The following is a 16,477-nucleotide window of genomic DNA, read 5'->3' as shown; positions in this document are numbered from 1 at the left end:
GTGGAGAATACACAGTCTCAAAAGAAATGTCTGCTTTCAATGTAATTTGTTGAGTCGAACATTATTATTTTTCATTATGGTGACCCTGAGTTGCCTGACTGGGTGCATATAAAGATTAAGATGAATGCAGTTATTCCTTGGCTGAGGTCTGCCTCTTTCAGGGCACATTCTCCCTAATGACATGATTGATAGGCAGTCCCAAATCTAGAGAGGAACTCATTAATCACAACACTGACTGAATCCAATCATTTGCTTCACCTGCAAAGTGATGGACAGGAAAGGATACAGTTTGTGTGCTGACACTGAAACAGTCATTTGTCAGAGGGCCTCAACTTTTTCAATGTCATCCTGTAAGCAGCTTGACATAACATTCAGCTGCACTGCTATACAACTTCAAAACACTACTTTTTAATTTTGCTATGCTTGTAAAGATGTAGTTCTTTGGAAACTTTTAGATCAAATGTAATGATAGCATATATCTGCAGAATTAAATTGTAGTAACTATAATTTCAAATTATTTACTGCCTTGAGTATTCTGAAGTGATGTATTAGATTGTAATATTAATTACTGGGTTCTATGCACATACATGCATCATGCAAATAGATTTAAATGTACTTAAATTTGTTGCTTATTTATATATAAATATATATATTTATGCCTATGGTCCTATGTATGTTTATCTGAGGATGGGCCCACCTGAATTTAATGAAGCTTAATTCTGACGTGACATATACTAGAGTGCAGATAAGAATAAATACTTGGTTTTCATTGAGAATGTTGTACTATTGGCTCTACTATAATTAAAAATGTTATAATAGCTTTTGGAGTTTCTAAATTGCTAATTGAGGATGGATGCAGTGCTGTGATGCAGTTTGAAACTTATAATCAGATCATAATATATTGAATAATTAATATTAGAATGGGAATAGTTTGGTAAATCAGCCCAGGTGTCACATACAAAAAGGAAGTGCAAGCTTTTAACAATTTGTTGTTTTCCCAAATTGAAAATTGATATAAGATTATTCAGTGAGTAATACCTTGAATTTTAAAAAAAGATTTTAAAATCTTAATATAAGTTAATATAATAATATAATATAATAATAAAGTTAATATAATGACTACTTGTGTGGTGTGTTAATTGGGATTTAAAATAATGTAATAAAATAAGAAACCAAGGTTACGTTACCGAAAGTGTGCTTTTTTTGGTTAAGAATAATAAAAAGCATGTAATTGTCTTATATTTTTATATTAAACATGTTTTTCATATAATGTTTTCCTTTTTTTAGGATACTATTTCATAAAGTGAGGAGAGTTTAGCATGTTTTTAATTTGAAGTATTGTGTTTTCTTTTTACTGGGGTACTTGTTCATAAAGAGAGGACACATATATTTAAAAAGACAAGCAGAAAGGTAGTTGTAACAGTAAAAAGATACCTGCAAAGTTACATTTTTCTCTTCTTTAACTACACTGAGGGACTTTTGCAAAACGGTGTTTCTATCATTTTATCATATAATCACACACTATAAGGACTGAAGAGCCCAAATCAGGAAATGTGACTATATTGGTCTCCTGGATTAAGGCTCTATCTTTTGGCAATATTCATTGTTTCATATTGTAATACTTGTGCTTCCTTTTTAGTACAATTACTACTGCAAAAGATAGTAGGAACTCAGAAGAGGAAACTATTGAGCTTGAATTGACTGAGCAGAAAATAAACATGATGGCCTTGGATATCTGCCACAAACCAGGTGGCAGTGAATACCTGAGGCAAATTTATCACATCATCCAGCTCAATGAGGTAGGGAAACGGCCTTTTTTACCGAGCAATTAGGTGTGTAGTGGCCTGAGGCAGCATCTGCTGGCAGCTAAGGGTTACTCAAGGAGGTGATAATGCTTCCTAAAGTCAATACCTGAGTCAATACCTCACTGGGTTACACTGTTCGCTTTAAGCTTTTCTGCATTTTTTCATAAAAGGTTATTTTAGGGCATTATGTGCCTTTTATTTACGTATATAGACTCTGTCATCCTTCATTAATTGATTTCTGATTTCTAAAACTGACACAAAAAACATTTGTGTAAGTATGTTCAAAATCATTTTGATTCCATTTATTTTTGTTTTGTTTTATTTCCATTTTATTTCAAGGAAAAGTAGATTAATGTAATAATTAAAAGAATATGGATGTGTACAGATCATATTTTTAAAAATATAAGCTTATATTTGTTTCGGCTTTGTGCCAATTGCCCAATGAGTAAATAAGGTAACTTTTATTTTTGAATTGACTTCTGAAGCATTTTTTCTTTGTTACATTCAATACTGTCATTGTTCAATTACGGGCCACTACTGATTAATATATTAGATTCATGTGTATACTTGTACTCCAAAATTATATAAATGAACAAGATTGCTAGTGTTTTAATTGTAATTTCTTTTGTCAGCTTTACATCATATGTACTAGTTTCTGTGAACATTTCATTTAGGAGCAAACGTTAAAGATGGAATTTGTAACTTGATTATTCACTGTAACTTTATGTACGGTCTGTTAATTATTTGAGGAATTGCCATTTTGATTTGGGTGTAAATAGGTGGAAGTAAAAATGAAGAACCACCAATCAAGAACAATCACTCAACTCCATAAAGCACTTTTTAAAACATCTCCCAGAGTCACTCATTCAATGTCTTAGTCCAATGCCTAAAGTCCAAGGGTCATATCTCTAGGGATTTTCAAAAAGCCAATAAGGTTGGGCCTGACTGAATTTTAGAGAAAAGTGTTGCACAAAGCAGATGCCACTAGAGAGAAGGATACTTCCTGGGTCCGATCAGATGACATTGCTTCACTGAAAGATGTTAGAACATGCCAACTTTGTTGAATGTGGTGATCAACAAGCATTAATATTGGTCAAGCAGGTAAATCAACTCTGTGCCATAAATCAATGGTCCCCAATTTTTCCGGCTTGGCATACCAGCAGGAAGGGAGAGGGAAAGGTTTTGTGCGAGTGGCAGGTATGTGTGTGAGCACGCACAACTCTATTTGCACAAGCAGCCACCGCTCACACAAGTGGAGCTGCTTGTGTGCGCATGCTTGCCTGGCAGTTGTGCATCCCAGTTCCGAATGGGCAGTGGGCCGGTAGTAGGCCACTGCCCAAGGGTTGGAGATCTCTGCCGTAAAGGGCTTTACAAATGATACTCAGCACCTTGAATTCTATATGGAAATCTATTAGCAGCTCATAAAGTGGTGGTATAGCATAAGTGCAATGGTATGTGGCCATAGCTATCCACACTGGCATATTCTCAACTAGTGCATCTTCTGAATAACACTTAAGGACAGATCCAAGGCTGCTATCTGGTTCTTTAATAGGAGCCATAATTCCAGGAAGATCCCCAAATTATATTCCAGTTCTGCCTGGGGAAGTGGATGCCATCCTATCCAGTACTAAAGGTGGAAGGTTTCTCAAAATATTGGCCCAAAAACCATTCAATCTTATTAGGGTTGAAACTAAGCCTGTTTCTCCCCATCCAGATTCCCCAGAGCTTCCACACACTAAAGAGGAACCTTGGAATCAAAAGAGGCATAAATGTACAATTAATATTATCAGAGTTCAATGACAGTTCAACTCATGCCACCTGATGACTTCACTCAGTGGTTTTCTATAAAGTTTCAATAGGATTAGGAGTTTACAGCCTGAAGTAGCCCACAAAGCAGGTTCCTAGGGTTTAACCTTCCTCCCCACCCAACAACTAGAACAGCCCTTTAAGGGAGGAAGAAAACTACAACATCATCCCACCCTCTAAATCAGGCCAGGAAGATAGCATGATCATTGGTAATTAAAAGCCATTGTCAAATCAAGGAGGGCCAGGCTAAGAATACCACTGATTTCCTGACTCCTCCAAGGTCATCCACAAATGCAGTCAATGCTGTCTTATTGCTATAGTCAGGCCTGAATTCTGATTGAAAAGAATTGGATAATCTGTTACTTCGAGAATCCATTGAAGCTGAAGCTCAACTACCATTTCCATATTTTTTCCCAAAGAGGAGGCTGGAAATTGGTTAAAAAATATCCCATGCGTCAGGTCTAGTGGTGGTTTTTTGAACAGGGAAAGATTGCCCTTAAAGCCTTGAGGTCATCCTTAATAGAGATTCTTACACATGTTTGGTTGTTTTTGCTTTCTCCAATGATACTTAGGCATCCCTTTTGCTGTTTCATCTCCCATAGATCTTTGAAAACCAGGGGGTACCATCTGATCTGTCCGCACCACAGCAATGCCAGGTGCAAACCAATCTAAGACCATTGTTGCCCTCTCATTCCAAGTGGCAAACAAGGCCTCTGTTGAGCTATGCATCAGAGCCTCAGGAATAATCCCAAATTCACTTTGAAATTTTTCATAATGGGAGCAGTTCAGAAAAATCCAAAAGAATCAGAGAACCATGATTGGGGACTGATTTGAATGCCCTCTGTATCCAGATTGTGTTGCTATTGTCCTGAGGCAAAACCAAATTCAAGCATCCCCTCAATGGATGAATCTCAGTCTGAATCTCATCATGAAGATTTTAGCAGATGTACATAATCTGTTGCAACATGTGCCCTGTGGAACAGCTTCCCCATGGATATCCAGATGGCTTGTTGGCTTTCTGGAAGGCTATAAAAACCTGGCTTTTGCTACAAGTGATAGGGCCAGGCCATGACTTCACAAGCTACTTCTGACTCCATGCTCAAGAAAAGCAAGTTGGAATCCCCTCACACTATTGTGATGTAATCCATTACTAACTTTGCCACAAGCAGCTCAAGCAGGGAAGTCACTGTGCCTCATGATATTGTAGAGTAGCCACAATCCCATCAGTGTGAAATATCTAAAAGATTTATTCTAGATACAAAAGATACAATTATTTAATTATGTTTCTGAAAAATATATAGAAGGAATTTAAATCCTTCATGCATTTACATAACAAACCAAACCTCTTTGTTCTTCTCTGATGTAATTATTACTCAGTTGGAATTCTTTTTTTAAGGATTATTTGAACGAACAGCTATCTTATGATGGAACTTCTGAAGAAGATCCAGCAAACATCAGACATTTATGTCTAATGTTAAGAAGCAAAGAACAGCCTGTTTTTGACCCTTTCCAAGTGCACCACTGGTATTGCACTAATGTGTTAAAAAAGGTTAGTCATTATATGAAATACCTAATGTTGTTTATTGTTTAAATCTGTTAACAAAAGAAATCCAATGCCTAGTTCAGATTGCTTTTGAAAGCCTTGAAATTATAATTCTTTGGATATACATTTACACCATTTGACATGGTGGATGGGACGGGACAGGAAAGAAGGAAAGGAGGAAAGAAGGCAGGCATGCAGGCATTTGCTTTCAAGTTCCTAAAATACAAAATACAAAAAGGATAGTAGTGACATTTATCTTATACAATTAAATAAAGCTTTTCATACAGTTCCAGCACTGGGAATTAGAAGAGGAGATGTACACTGATAATCTACTGCATGCAATAATGAATCATGCTTATAAGTGATTCATAGAAGCAAGGATTGGTATCTGTATTGGCAAGGTTTCTCCTGTTATAGCATCTTCCCCATGTTGCCACCTCATTTCATTCCATTCTATTTCATGTATTATGATTGTACTCTTAAGATTTCATCCAAATACTGTAAATTGAGTTGAGATATAATACTGACCAGTATGGGATGGAATGAATACTCTTGCTAGAAATTGCTTCCAGTTAGGTACAATATTACATGTTAATTGCTTTTTCACATAATAGCAATAGCACTTAGACTTATATACTGCTTCGCATTGCTTTACAGCTCTCTCTAAGCAGTTTACAGAGTCAGCATATTGCTCCCAACAATCTGGGTCCTCATTTTACCGACCTCAGAAGGATGGAAGGCTGAGTCAATTTTGAGTTGGTGACATTCAAATTGCCGAACTGCTGGTAGCCGGCAGTCAACAGACGTAGTCTCCAGTACAACATTCTAACCACTGCGCCACCATGGCTCTTATACATAAGCACATTTATAAATTGATAAAGATAATAAATATTATTATATAGAAATTTTGAACTTGGTTCAATCATTGTATCTGATGTAAGGGGTTAAGAGATACTCTAATCACCACTTGTGTATTGTTCCCTAGAAGTTTGAAAGTTAAGGCTTTGGGTGTTTTATTGGTTTCTCAAAATTCTTAAGAAGCCAATAGATCTTTTACCAGAAGATTATTGTCTTCTTTTGACCCCTTATGCCTAGAACTATACAACTTGGAACTTTTGGCAGTCTTACTAGCTGGAACATCTAGATCAATCTCATCTCATGGAGAATTATCTTCTTGACTCAGAGCAGCTTCAGATCAGTAATATATAAGAGTGTAACATTCTTGGTGATATTATGGTTTCAAGTGAAATTGACATGTAGCAGAGATTTGAAGTTAATATATTGGTTTACTATGTGAGGCAAACAGCAAATCTGTTCCCAAATTATAACAGGATTGTATCAGAGAGGCTATAATAAATCCCAAATTATTTTGGTTACTAGAAGTAGTTAAAAAATAGATTATGGAGATGTTACCCTATGGAATGTCTGTGTGCAACCCTGCTCCTTTTTCCAACGTGAAATATAGTCTTACCTAAGCAACCAAGTATTACCTAACAATTTGACACAAATCTCAAAGAATGGGATTCTTGCATATAATTTAATTGCCAGAATCTGTGTGAGATGGTTCTGTGGTTAAACTGATGGCCTTTCACTAATTAAGTAGGATTAATTCACCGTAGTGGTACTCATCTTGGTTCCCTTTTTACTTTTGTAGAAAAATCCTCCTTGAATTTTCCCTTTTAATTAAAAAATAAAATGGTTAAGATTGTTTAACCACTGAGCCACCTGGATAACATTTTATAGTTGCCAGAAGAACCAAACAACTCAGTATTTGTGTCTCTGATTTGCAAGCATCTCCCTTCTGTTATAGAAGACAATATTAAAATATCTGAGAGGACTGTTGAAAAACCTCCATCAATTATAGTTGCCAGGTTTTAAAATTCTATTTTCAGAAATAGCAGATTAAACTCCATGAGAAACATAAATCAACATAAACATTAGAACAAGATGGATAAATCTATTATTTGCTTGGTATAATAACTCATATTAATTTCTTGAAATTTGAGTTTGAGGGGGTAGAAGCCACCTCAACATTCTAAAAATTCTTCTTTCATTTTTTATTTTACAAACTCCTCAATTATGTCCTCTCCCCTGGTTTCCCTTTAGATATCATGAAATCCATGAACTTTTGTTTTCTTTACCAGAAATATAAAAACCTGTCTTGTTTTGAAAACTTAGTAACTCAAATCTAGAGATCTGCTGGCCAGCAGATGGTCAGTGTTTACAGCTCTGATACACCTAATTGTCCATTGCAAAAGGAATTAGATTGTTATGAGCCATGCCCCAAACAGATAATCAACATTCTCTGAGTTAGTAGTACTTTTATGATGCTCAGCGGTGCACGCAGATTCTGAAGCAGCAAGAACGTTGCAATCATTGTCTCATATGCTGAATATGTTGTCTCTAGCACACAAACACACACAAACCTTGAGGCAGCCTTGTTGTTTTGGTATCCAGGTAAATCATTCTACAGGGTAATTAACAACAACATTATCTCTATTGCTCTGTAGTGCAACTTTGCAAGATGGCCAACAAGATATACGGTATATATGTCTTAAACTCAAAGGCTTCATATCTTGAGGGAGCCAGTATGGTCACATATGACCTTCTCTGACTTGACTTTGAGCAGCTTGTTAGGCTAACAATAAAGCTGTGCTTCAGTGTGCTGAACCATCAGCTTGTCAGAGCCAGTAACCTGACATACTTGCTTACATATTCAGAGCTGAATTTGACCAGGAATTTATGCACAAAATTATGTTACTTTTTTGTTAATTACTTTGCTGCATTAGGAATTATTTATAATCCCAGTAACAGTGTGAGAGCTATTCCCCATACTGTTCTAGGAAATATTAATAGTGGTAACCTTGGCAATACATGCATGAGACATTAAGGAAGGAGAAATGATAACTTACTCCTGGGAAAGAGAAAATGTGAGAAAGAACTTAAACTGACCTCTCCTTGATTCTGTTTGGTATAAGAAGGGGCTAAGGGAAATTCTGGCAGGCTTTCAAGATTGTGTTTATTAAACCCTATAACAATAAAGTAGCATTTCACTAAAATTTGTGGCATCTCTTTGCTCACTCATCCTGCCTCAAAACATTGAGTGCAGAGGATAGAAAATTGAAAATATTGGCAAAAATTAGTTTGAACATTTAATGAACACATATTTTTATCATATTGTATATTTCTATAAAAAGTTGATAAAGGTACTCATGAATGCTGGCTAAGGTGATTAAGGTTTCATTTCAGATAAATTCAATTCAAATTGAAGATTTGTCTTTTGGATTTTCTGCTGTCTTAAATATTGCTTGACTAAATGGTTAAGTTAAGCTAGGCTTTAATTTGGAATGCAGGTAATATTTTTAGCTGTTACAACTGACTCCTTCATTCATTAATACTGTAGTACTGTAAGACCTTCAAAAGCTGACAACTCTGGGTAGAATTCAGTCACCGTGTGACAGGACTGCATTGCTCTATTAACCTGCAAGTGACAAGCAATTGTTACTGTACAATAGTTACAACTTCAGAAACCTTTGTTATACTACCTCGACTTTGCAACTAAGAGATTTTTGTAAAACATTCTTTCATTATGCTATCATATAAAAATAATCCAGTAAATTGATATTGTTAACAAGTAATCAGATTTTTCTTCAAAATATTCACATAGTTATATCATGTTTTACTACCTTTATTGGTGATTCTATGTTTTTTTGTCATAAGCAAGGTTACAACTAATATTTGGCCATTTATTTGGTAACTTGTGCCTTCTTCTACTAATGACAGTGTAAGGGAAAAGAGAGATTATTGTTGTTGTTTCTTTTTTCCCACTGTACCTTTTTATATTCTCTGGAATTCTTGGAAGTGTTTTCTTCACTCATTTTTTAAAGACTGTGACCCAGCAAGAGTATAGTGGTATGTTTAGATCCTAAGAGATTTCCGTATCCTAAACTTCTGAATATTTCTACTTTGTTAGTTAAAATAGGGATTGTGGAAAAAAAAGAAAGCCTCTGCATTCGGAGTGAGGAAATTGATTTAAATGGAAAACATTCAATTATTGAGTATTTTGTAACTTTATCCTATCCTTTTTTTAATAAATCTTGTTTAAGAAACTCTGGAAAAATCTTGCTATCTATGGAAATGGGATGACTAAGAACTTGATAATCGATGAGTAGGGATTCTAGAAGTAAGCAGCTATCCAGAAAGTCTTAATGGGAAATATTTCAAGATGAAGAACTTCTGTTAAGAAGGACCCTCATGGAAGCTAGGAAGAATTTGTTTGGAAGGCACCATGCAAACCTGAATCAAAATGCTTTAAACTAAATTGTGTGAAGGAGGAGCCGAATCTAGAAAATAATGCAAAGCCAAGCCCTGGACAGGACAGAGAAATATACAGCATGAAGAGACCCAATAATGAGCATATAAATTATGAGCATATAAATACAGGAAAGGATAGGCCAAGTTACATGCCCCCTAGAATCCCAGTATATTTATAAAACAGAGAAACAGAACTAGAAATCCTAACACTGAAAGATGAACATAATTTAGTAGACATTACTGAAAACTGTTGAGATAAAATCTCATGAATAGAATGTAAAGACTGAAGAATATAACATTAAAAAGGGGTTAGGACAGAATTAAAAAAGGAGAGAGATGAGGAAGAGGGCAGTGTATGAAGACCCAATATTGAGAACAAGAATTTGAGTAAAAGACTCCTAATACAAATGCTTGATTAAGAATATAAGGAATGGGGAGTAATAAATATATTATTATAGAAGTCTTAAAGACTTTCAAGCCAGGTAGAAGATCTGGATAATGCCCTTGTGGATGAGATTACAGAATGTTCTAGGTGCCTATAGCTAATAATGGGAGACCATCTGTCTGGATGTCTGTTGGAAAACCACCTTGGGGAAGACTGTAAAGTCCCAAATATTCCTAAGTGGTCTTATTAACTGTTTCATTTTTCAGAAGATAGAAAAATAAATGATACGAGTGCACTCCTAAATCCCAATTCAGACTAAGGGTTGAAGAAGTAAAAGCAGTTGGGAATCTTAGGAAGAAGTGACATACCATCTTGTGGATCAGGATACTACAGAAAGAAATTGGAGCATAATTAGATATGAGGGCAACTAATTTCATCTGGTTTAGAAAAGTATTAGGTGGAATCCTTTAGACAGAAATCCTCAAAGGAACTTAGAAAGATCCTGAAAATAAAATTACACAATATTCCAGTGAAATGAAAATGGGGGCTACTTAGGAAATTATAGTGAATACATAGGAAGTTTTTGACTGCTAGAAATGTATAAGCAGTGGAAAATAGGTATAATAATCAAGAAAGTATACTAGCAAAGTGCCTAGTATTTGTAGAAAGCTGGAAAGACTAAAACACAAGAAGAACTTAAATGAAAGTAAAAAGAAACAATATAAGTAAAAGGAAGAAAAGGGAACGTTAGATCCATTATTAATAGAAGATAGAGAACAGTAAACTGGAAACAGTAAACTGGAACAGTCACAGGAAAATGGCAGGAAGACATGATAGAACTACTGGAAGTTGTTAAACGGGCCGTTTTCGGCCTCCGGAGGATCTCCGGGGGGTGGGGAAGGCCGTTTTCGTCCTCCCCAGACTCCTAGAGAGACCCTGGAGCCAGGTGAGAAAAAAAAACAGGCCTACCGGGCCATCACGTGCCAGGAGCAGGGGATGGGTGGGTCGCACGCGCATGCTTGGGGGCAGGGCATATAGAATTATGGGTGTGGGTGTGCGTGACCCCCCCCTTCCTGGCACGTGATGGCAAAAAGGTTAGTCATCACTGTGATAGACTGTCATGTACTAAAATGGGTCAATCAAAGTTGTTTCTGAAAACTGGACTGCTATAAAATAGACTGCCTTGTAATGTACAAAATCGTACTCAATCTCTCAATGAGGTCTTAATGAGGACTGATAGATATCACACATTTGCTGGGATTGTGCAGAGACTGAACTTTAAGCGCTGGAACAGCTTCCTTTACAGTTCATTCTCTTTAGATTAGTAGGGGTAATGGAATTCTTGTCCCTCTGCTTCATCTTTATCACATTTCTGCCTTGCCTTGTGACACCTGCTTACCACCTTATGTTTGTCTCCTGCAGTTCTTAATCGCCCATTTTGCCCTCTGAATCCAATTTACAAATCTCTATGTTTTGACTTGATAAATTAGATTAATGACCTTGCCTTGTGTGAATTTTTGAGATGGTTTCATTAATTAATGAAAGCCAGTGGATCAGGATATTAATGAAGCCAACCACCTTTTGAGGATCTTTTAGCATATCTGAACTTAGCAATAGCGCTTTCTAATATTTTTTATATGGCCTTCCTTTGCTGTAATTATGTAAAATGGAAGCATAATCCTAGCTTTCTACTTCCATCTTTAGAATCAGGATGTTTAAATCCTGGCAGATAATATGCGACTTTTAGAATGGCAGTCTGAGCTGTTGTTTGTGATTAGGGCTACCTGATCTGTGGTATAAAAATTTGTATGACAAGTAGATTTTTTATAGCAAAGAAACATGTGTGTCATTAACTCTTTGCTGCCACTTCATGGTTGTCCAAAATTTGGAAATCTTACTTAGTTCAATCAGGTAAGTGTACTAACCATTCATATTTATGATGCAAAATGATGATCTCCCAAGAGAGATAGATGGTTCAAAAATGGGATAGATAATTTTTTTTGTGTGATAGGTAGACAGACAGACTGTCTGACAGATATAAAAAGGAACTGATAATTTTCAATTCAATGGTGAAAAAAATAAGGTTCTACATTTAGGCAAGAAAAACCAAATGCACAGGTACAGTATGGGTGGTACCTCGCTCAATAGTAGTAACTGTGAGAGAGATCTTGGAGTCCTAGTGGACAAGCACTTAAATATGAGCCAACACTGTGCTACAGCTGCCAAAAAAGCCAACACAGTTCTAGGCTGCATTAACAGAGGGATAGATTCAAGATCACGTGAAGTGTTAATACCACTTCATAATGCCTTGGTAAGACCACACTTGGACTACTGCATCCAGTTTTGGTCACCATGAAGTAAAAAGGATGTTGAGACTCTAGAAAGAGTGCAGAGAAGAGCAAAGATGATTAGGGGACTGGAGGCTAAAATATATAAAAAAAGGTTGCTGGAATTGGGTATGTCTAGTTTAATGAAAAGAAGGAGTAGGGGTGACATGATAGCAGTGTTCCAATATCTCAGGGGTTGCCACAAAGAAGAGGGAGTCAAGCTACTCTCCAAAGCACCTGAGGGCAGGACAAGAAGCAATAGATGGAAACTCTTCAAGGAGAGAAGCAACCTAGAACTGAGAAGAAATTTCCTGATAGTTAGAACAATTAACCAGTGAAACAACTTGCCTCCAGAAGTTGTGGATTTTCCAACACTGGAAGTTTTTAAGAAGAGATTGGTCAACCATTTGTCTAAAATGGTATAGGTTTTTCTGCCTGAGTAGGGGGTTGGAATAGAATATCTCCAAGGTCCCTTCCAACTCTGTTATTCTATTCTATATAACTGTAGGGAGTTTTTGTATGTTCATCTATCCACCTTGTTCTGTTTGAAGAACACCTTGTAAATGTTCCTCAGGTACTCAGGATGTTGTCAATCTTCAGGGTAAGGTGGGGGGAGGGGATGGTTTGCACACACAATCACACTCACATACCACTTCCACAGCCTGGTTCCGAACAGGCTTCAGCCCAGCACTGAGCTATGGATCGAGGGTTGGGGACCACTGCTGTAACAGAATCATGAAAATCAGAGATTTCTCTGTGTCCCATTTTATACTAAACAAATCAAGGTGCAATTATCTTGGGTTCCTTTCTCATGCTTGCTTCAATCTCAAGACTGTGCAATCTTGTCTGATCTTCTTTTCAGGACCTGTTTTGGAAAGACATTTAATTGCTCCTTTGCAAAAGCCATCTGGAAACTACTATGATTTAAATAGGTTAAATGTGAGGTTATATGCTAGTTATTTTAATAAAAGATGTCTAAATATTAGAATAGGAGAACAGGGGCGCTAGTTTTACTAATTAAATTCTGTGAATTTACATCCGAGAGTCTTTACTTAATTAAGAAAAAAGCTGAAATATGTCCCATTAAAAATAGGTAGAACTAGGGCAAATGTGATTAATTTTCTGAGATGTAATTATCAACAAGCAACTTATAAATGGGTTGTCTACAAGATAAGAAAAAAATCCCAAAGTGGAATGAAACACATGATGTCAGAAAAGCATAAAAATGATGGATTGATCAGGACAGAGAATGGTGAAACATCAAGCCGAAATATCTAATTCAATTGAAGGGCCCAAAATCAGCCATTTATAGTGCTTAAATTTACTTTCAAGGGATAGGACATTTGATTTGTCCCAATTTATTATGAGAAATTGATTGATTGATTGAGTGAGTGATTGAGTGAGTGAGTGAGTGCCACCCATCTCTCTCTACCAAGCAACTCTGGGGGGCTTATAATACTAATTTTGCCTGCCCTATTCAACAATGGCTGTTAAAAGGCCAGTCTTGAATAGGAGAGCAAAACTCTGTTGTCAGCATATATTATAAAGCCACAAGCATAGTTTTATATGGTCAAGAGAAGAGAAATGGCCTTCAACATGACTCCAAAGGTATTAAAGCAGATGTTAAATAATGTTGGGGCCAAAATACAGCCCTGAGATTCATTCAAAGGAATAACATTTTAAAAATGCCATCTTTGCCACATCTTATTTGTAGTTGATTATTTTTGTACAAGCTTTTACAAGGAGTGTTTGCTTGTTGGATACCATTGCATTGAGTTTTTGCCAGACTTTGGGTCTAGGCATCAAATTTGGCCTTAGATACATAAATGCAGCAAACTGTTTCCCTCCTTGAGAGACTGGAATGCTTTTCTGCAACATGAGAAAGGACCAAACAATGATTCAGAGTAACAATGATTCACAAAAGCAGCTTAGGCTTCTGTGATTAAGAATCCTTTTGTAGAAATGATGCTAATTTATTATTTAGAAATCTGGCATACAGTTTCCATATATACTGGATAAAAATCTTAAAAATCTGTAGTTTGCAGGGTTTATTGGGTATCCTATTTTGTGGTTTGGGGCATTTATAACTCTGTTCCAATCCAAAGGAATTGTCTTAAATTGCTAACAGCCATAAATAGTGTTACAACTAGAAATACTTACCAAGTCAGATTGTGCCTATACTAAATAAGGAAAACAAATTGTTGTACCAGGAAGTTTCCCTAATAAGAATTGTTGAACAAGGGAACAGATAACAGTTCCAGTTATAGGATCCTTAAAGGAAAATTGATAGTATTAAAATTTACATTGTCTGTGTCAGAAGTCTGTTTAAAAACAAGGTTTTTTTTTAAAAAAAAACCTGGGTAGGAACATTATAAACCAATGAGGTGAAAGATCAGGAAGATTATTTACATGATATGAAATATTGACTTCTTTTAATTTTGTCATAAGAAAGAGATGCTTTTAATTAAACCAATTATCTATATACTTCATTTTGCTGTTGGTTATTGGATTATAAATTTTAGATCTCTCAATCAATAAATCTTAATTAGAAATGACTGTTTATTAGAACTGTTTATAACATCTTGAGAATTCCTATCTCAATTATGCTAGGTTTAACATTTAGTAGTTTAGGAAGATTTAAATGAGCCAGCATAAAATCATTTAGACCTGGTGACCATTTCGATTTGACTGTTTTGTGGCCATGAAACTACAGGGTAAAATCATTTAGTTATTCTTAGATCACATTTGGGAATTAAAAGATGTGTTCTTAGAGTTAATTTTAAAAAACTGAACTAAGCTGGTAGCATTTTGGAATGCAGGCAATAATCTATCCAATCTTTTCAGTATCAGAAACGCCCTTTCAGTTCAAGCGCTGAGTTCTATCTTTCCATCTTCTCATTATGACATTGGATTTTGCTATTACCTAAGGACAGTTAATGTTGTATACTCACATATTCCTTTGGATGGCATTGTCTTCCATGAAATCATTTGACAATCTCAAGGAAAATGTTTGTGTAATATGGATATTACATGAGTTAGCATTGATTATATAAATTTTCAGAAATATCCAATAATCTAGTGGAATATGGATTATTTTATATAACAGTAGATATGTAAAGTCATACTGTAGTTACACTAAAGTCTTCCTGTTGGCATATTTTATGTCAGTAAAAAGGTAATTTGCTACAATGCATACAAAATGTATAATCTTTCAAGGAAAATGGTTTAGTAAAATGCCATTAACAACTGGAAATTTCAAAAATTGATTTATCTTTATATAAATAATGGCTGCATCCCCAAATGGATTTATAAATTAATTGCTGACTTACTAGAATAAAACACTTCCTCTGTTGATAAGATTGATGTTATCTGTGTAAGTCCTTGCTCTAGCCCTCACTTCTCCTTATTTAGTTTATCACAGCTGGAGTTTTAATTTGCTGATCATATTAACTCTGATTAATAACTAAGCATACTTTCTTTTTTTACATCAACAGTGTGCCGTTAATGAGTGGAAGTGGGATTGGTCAGATATGTTGCCAAGTTACTTGGGACAAAATAGAATCACCTTTGGGACACTGCTAGCACACAGGTATTGAAATTACAGAAGGGGAAAGTTTTCTTGATAAGTTTTGATATAGAGTTATATAATAGAGTTTGATCGTCTTTGTGTTGTTTGATAAAGTGTAAAATGATAAAATGTGAAACAATGTAAAAATTCATTTAACTAATGTACTAAAAGTTTAAATATAAACATCTGTTTCTATACTGATGCTAATTGCATCTTTTTTGCTATCTTCCTTTTTGAAAAGATACTTCTGGAAACTAGGTGCTACCTTATGTGGGATGTATTGTGGGAATGCTTTAAAATCCATAGAAACTGATATTCTTTCCTTGCATGTGAAATTATGTTTTAAATGCAGTAAACAAACAAACAAATAAATAAATGGCAGAATAGAAGAAGGATTCATTGTGATACTACAAAGAAGCCACATGGAATGAGTTTGTGTTAATTGAGTTATAAATGGTGAGAAAATGGTGAAAAGTAGGATATATATGTATTATTTTCTTAGGTATGACTTTTTCATGATTTTATTGGCATTAATGTTCACTTAGATGAAAAGATGGCAGATTAAGAATGTTTCTAGAGAATTTCTATCATAACAAATGACCAAATAACTGATTTACTGTACGGCATGTTGAATAATGGTAATGAATACTAAAAAGAGTGACAAGTTATGTATTAGTGAAGAGATTTTTTTTCTCTCCTATGCAGTACTAAAACAGAGAAGTATGGGCC

At 35.5% G+C, this 16,477-nt stretch overlaps 1 protein-coding gene across 3 annotated transcripts in view; it reads left to right on the top strand.

The window, feature by feature from the left end:
* KIAA0825 (KIAA0825 ortholog) overlaps positions 1-16,477 on the top strand; it is a 161,897-nt gene that overhangs the window by 65,502 nt on the left and 79,918 nt on the right. For all 3 annotated transcript variants that reach the window (XM_034440675.3, XM_034440674.3, XM_034440676.3), the window contains exons 17-19: positions 1,640-1,799; positions 5,008-5,160; positions 15,675-15,769. In XM_034440675.3, the coding sequence (XP_034296566.2) occupies positions 1,640-1,799; positions 5,008-5,160; positions 15,675-15,769 (408 nt within the window). The remainder of the gene's footprint in view (positions 1-1,639; positions 1,800-5,007; positions 5,161-15,674; positions 15,770-16,477) is intronic.

This window comes from Pantherophis guttatus, chromosome 2 (assembly GCF_059756535.1).
Source record: "Pantherophis guttatus breed Tessera chromosome 2, ASM5975653v1, whole genome shotgun sequence".
Classification (NCBI taxonomy): Eukaryota; Metazoa; Chordata; class Lepidosauria; order Squamata; family Colubridae; genus Pantherophis; species Pantherophis guttatus.
Note: the sequence above shows the minus strand (reverse complement) of the source record. Positions and strands in the feature narration are given on the sequence as shown.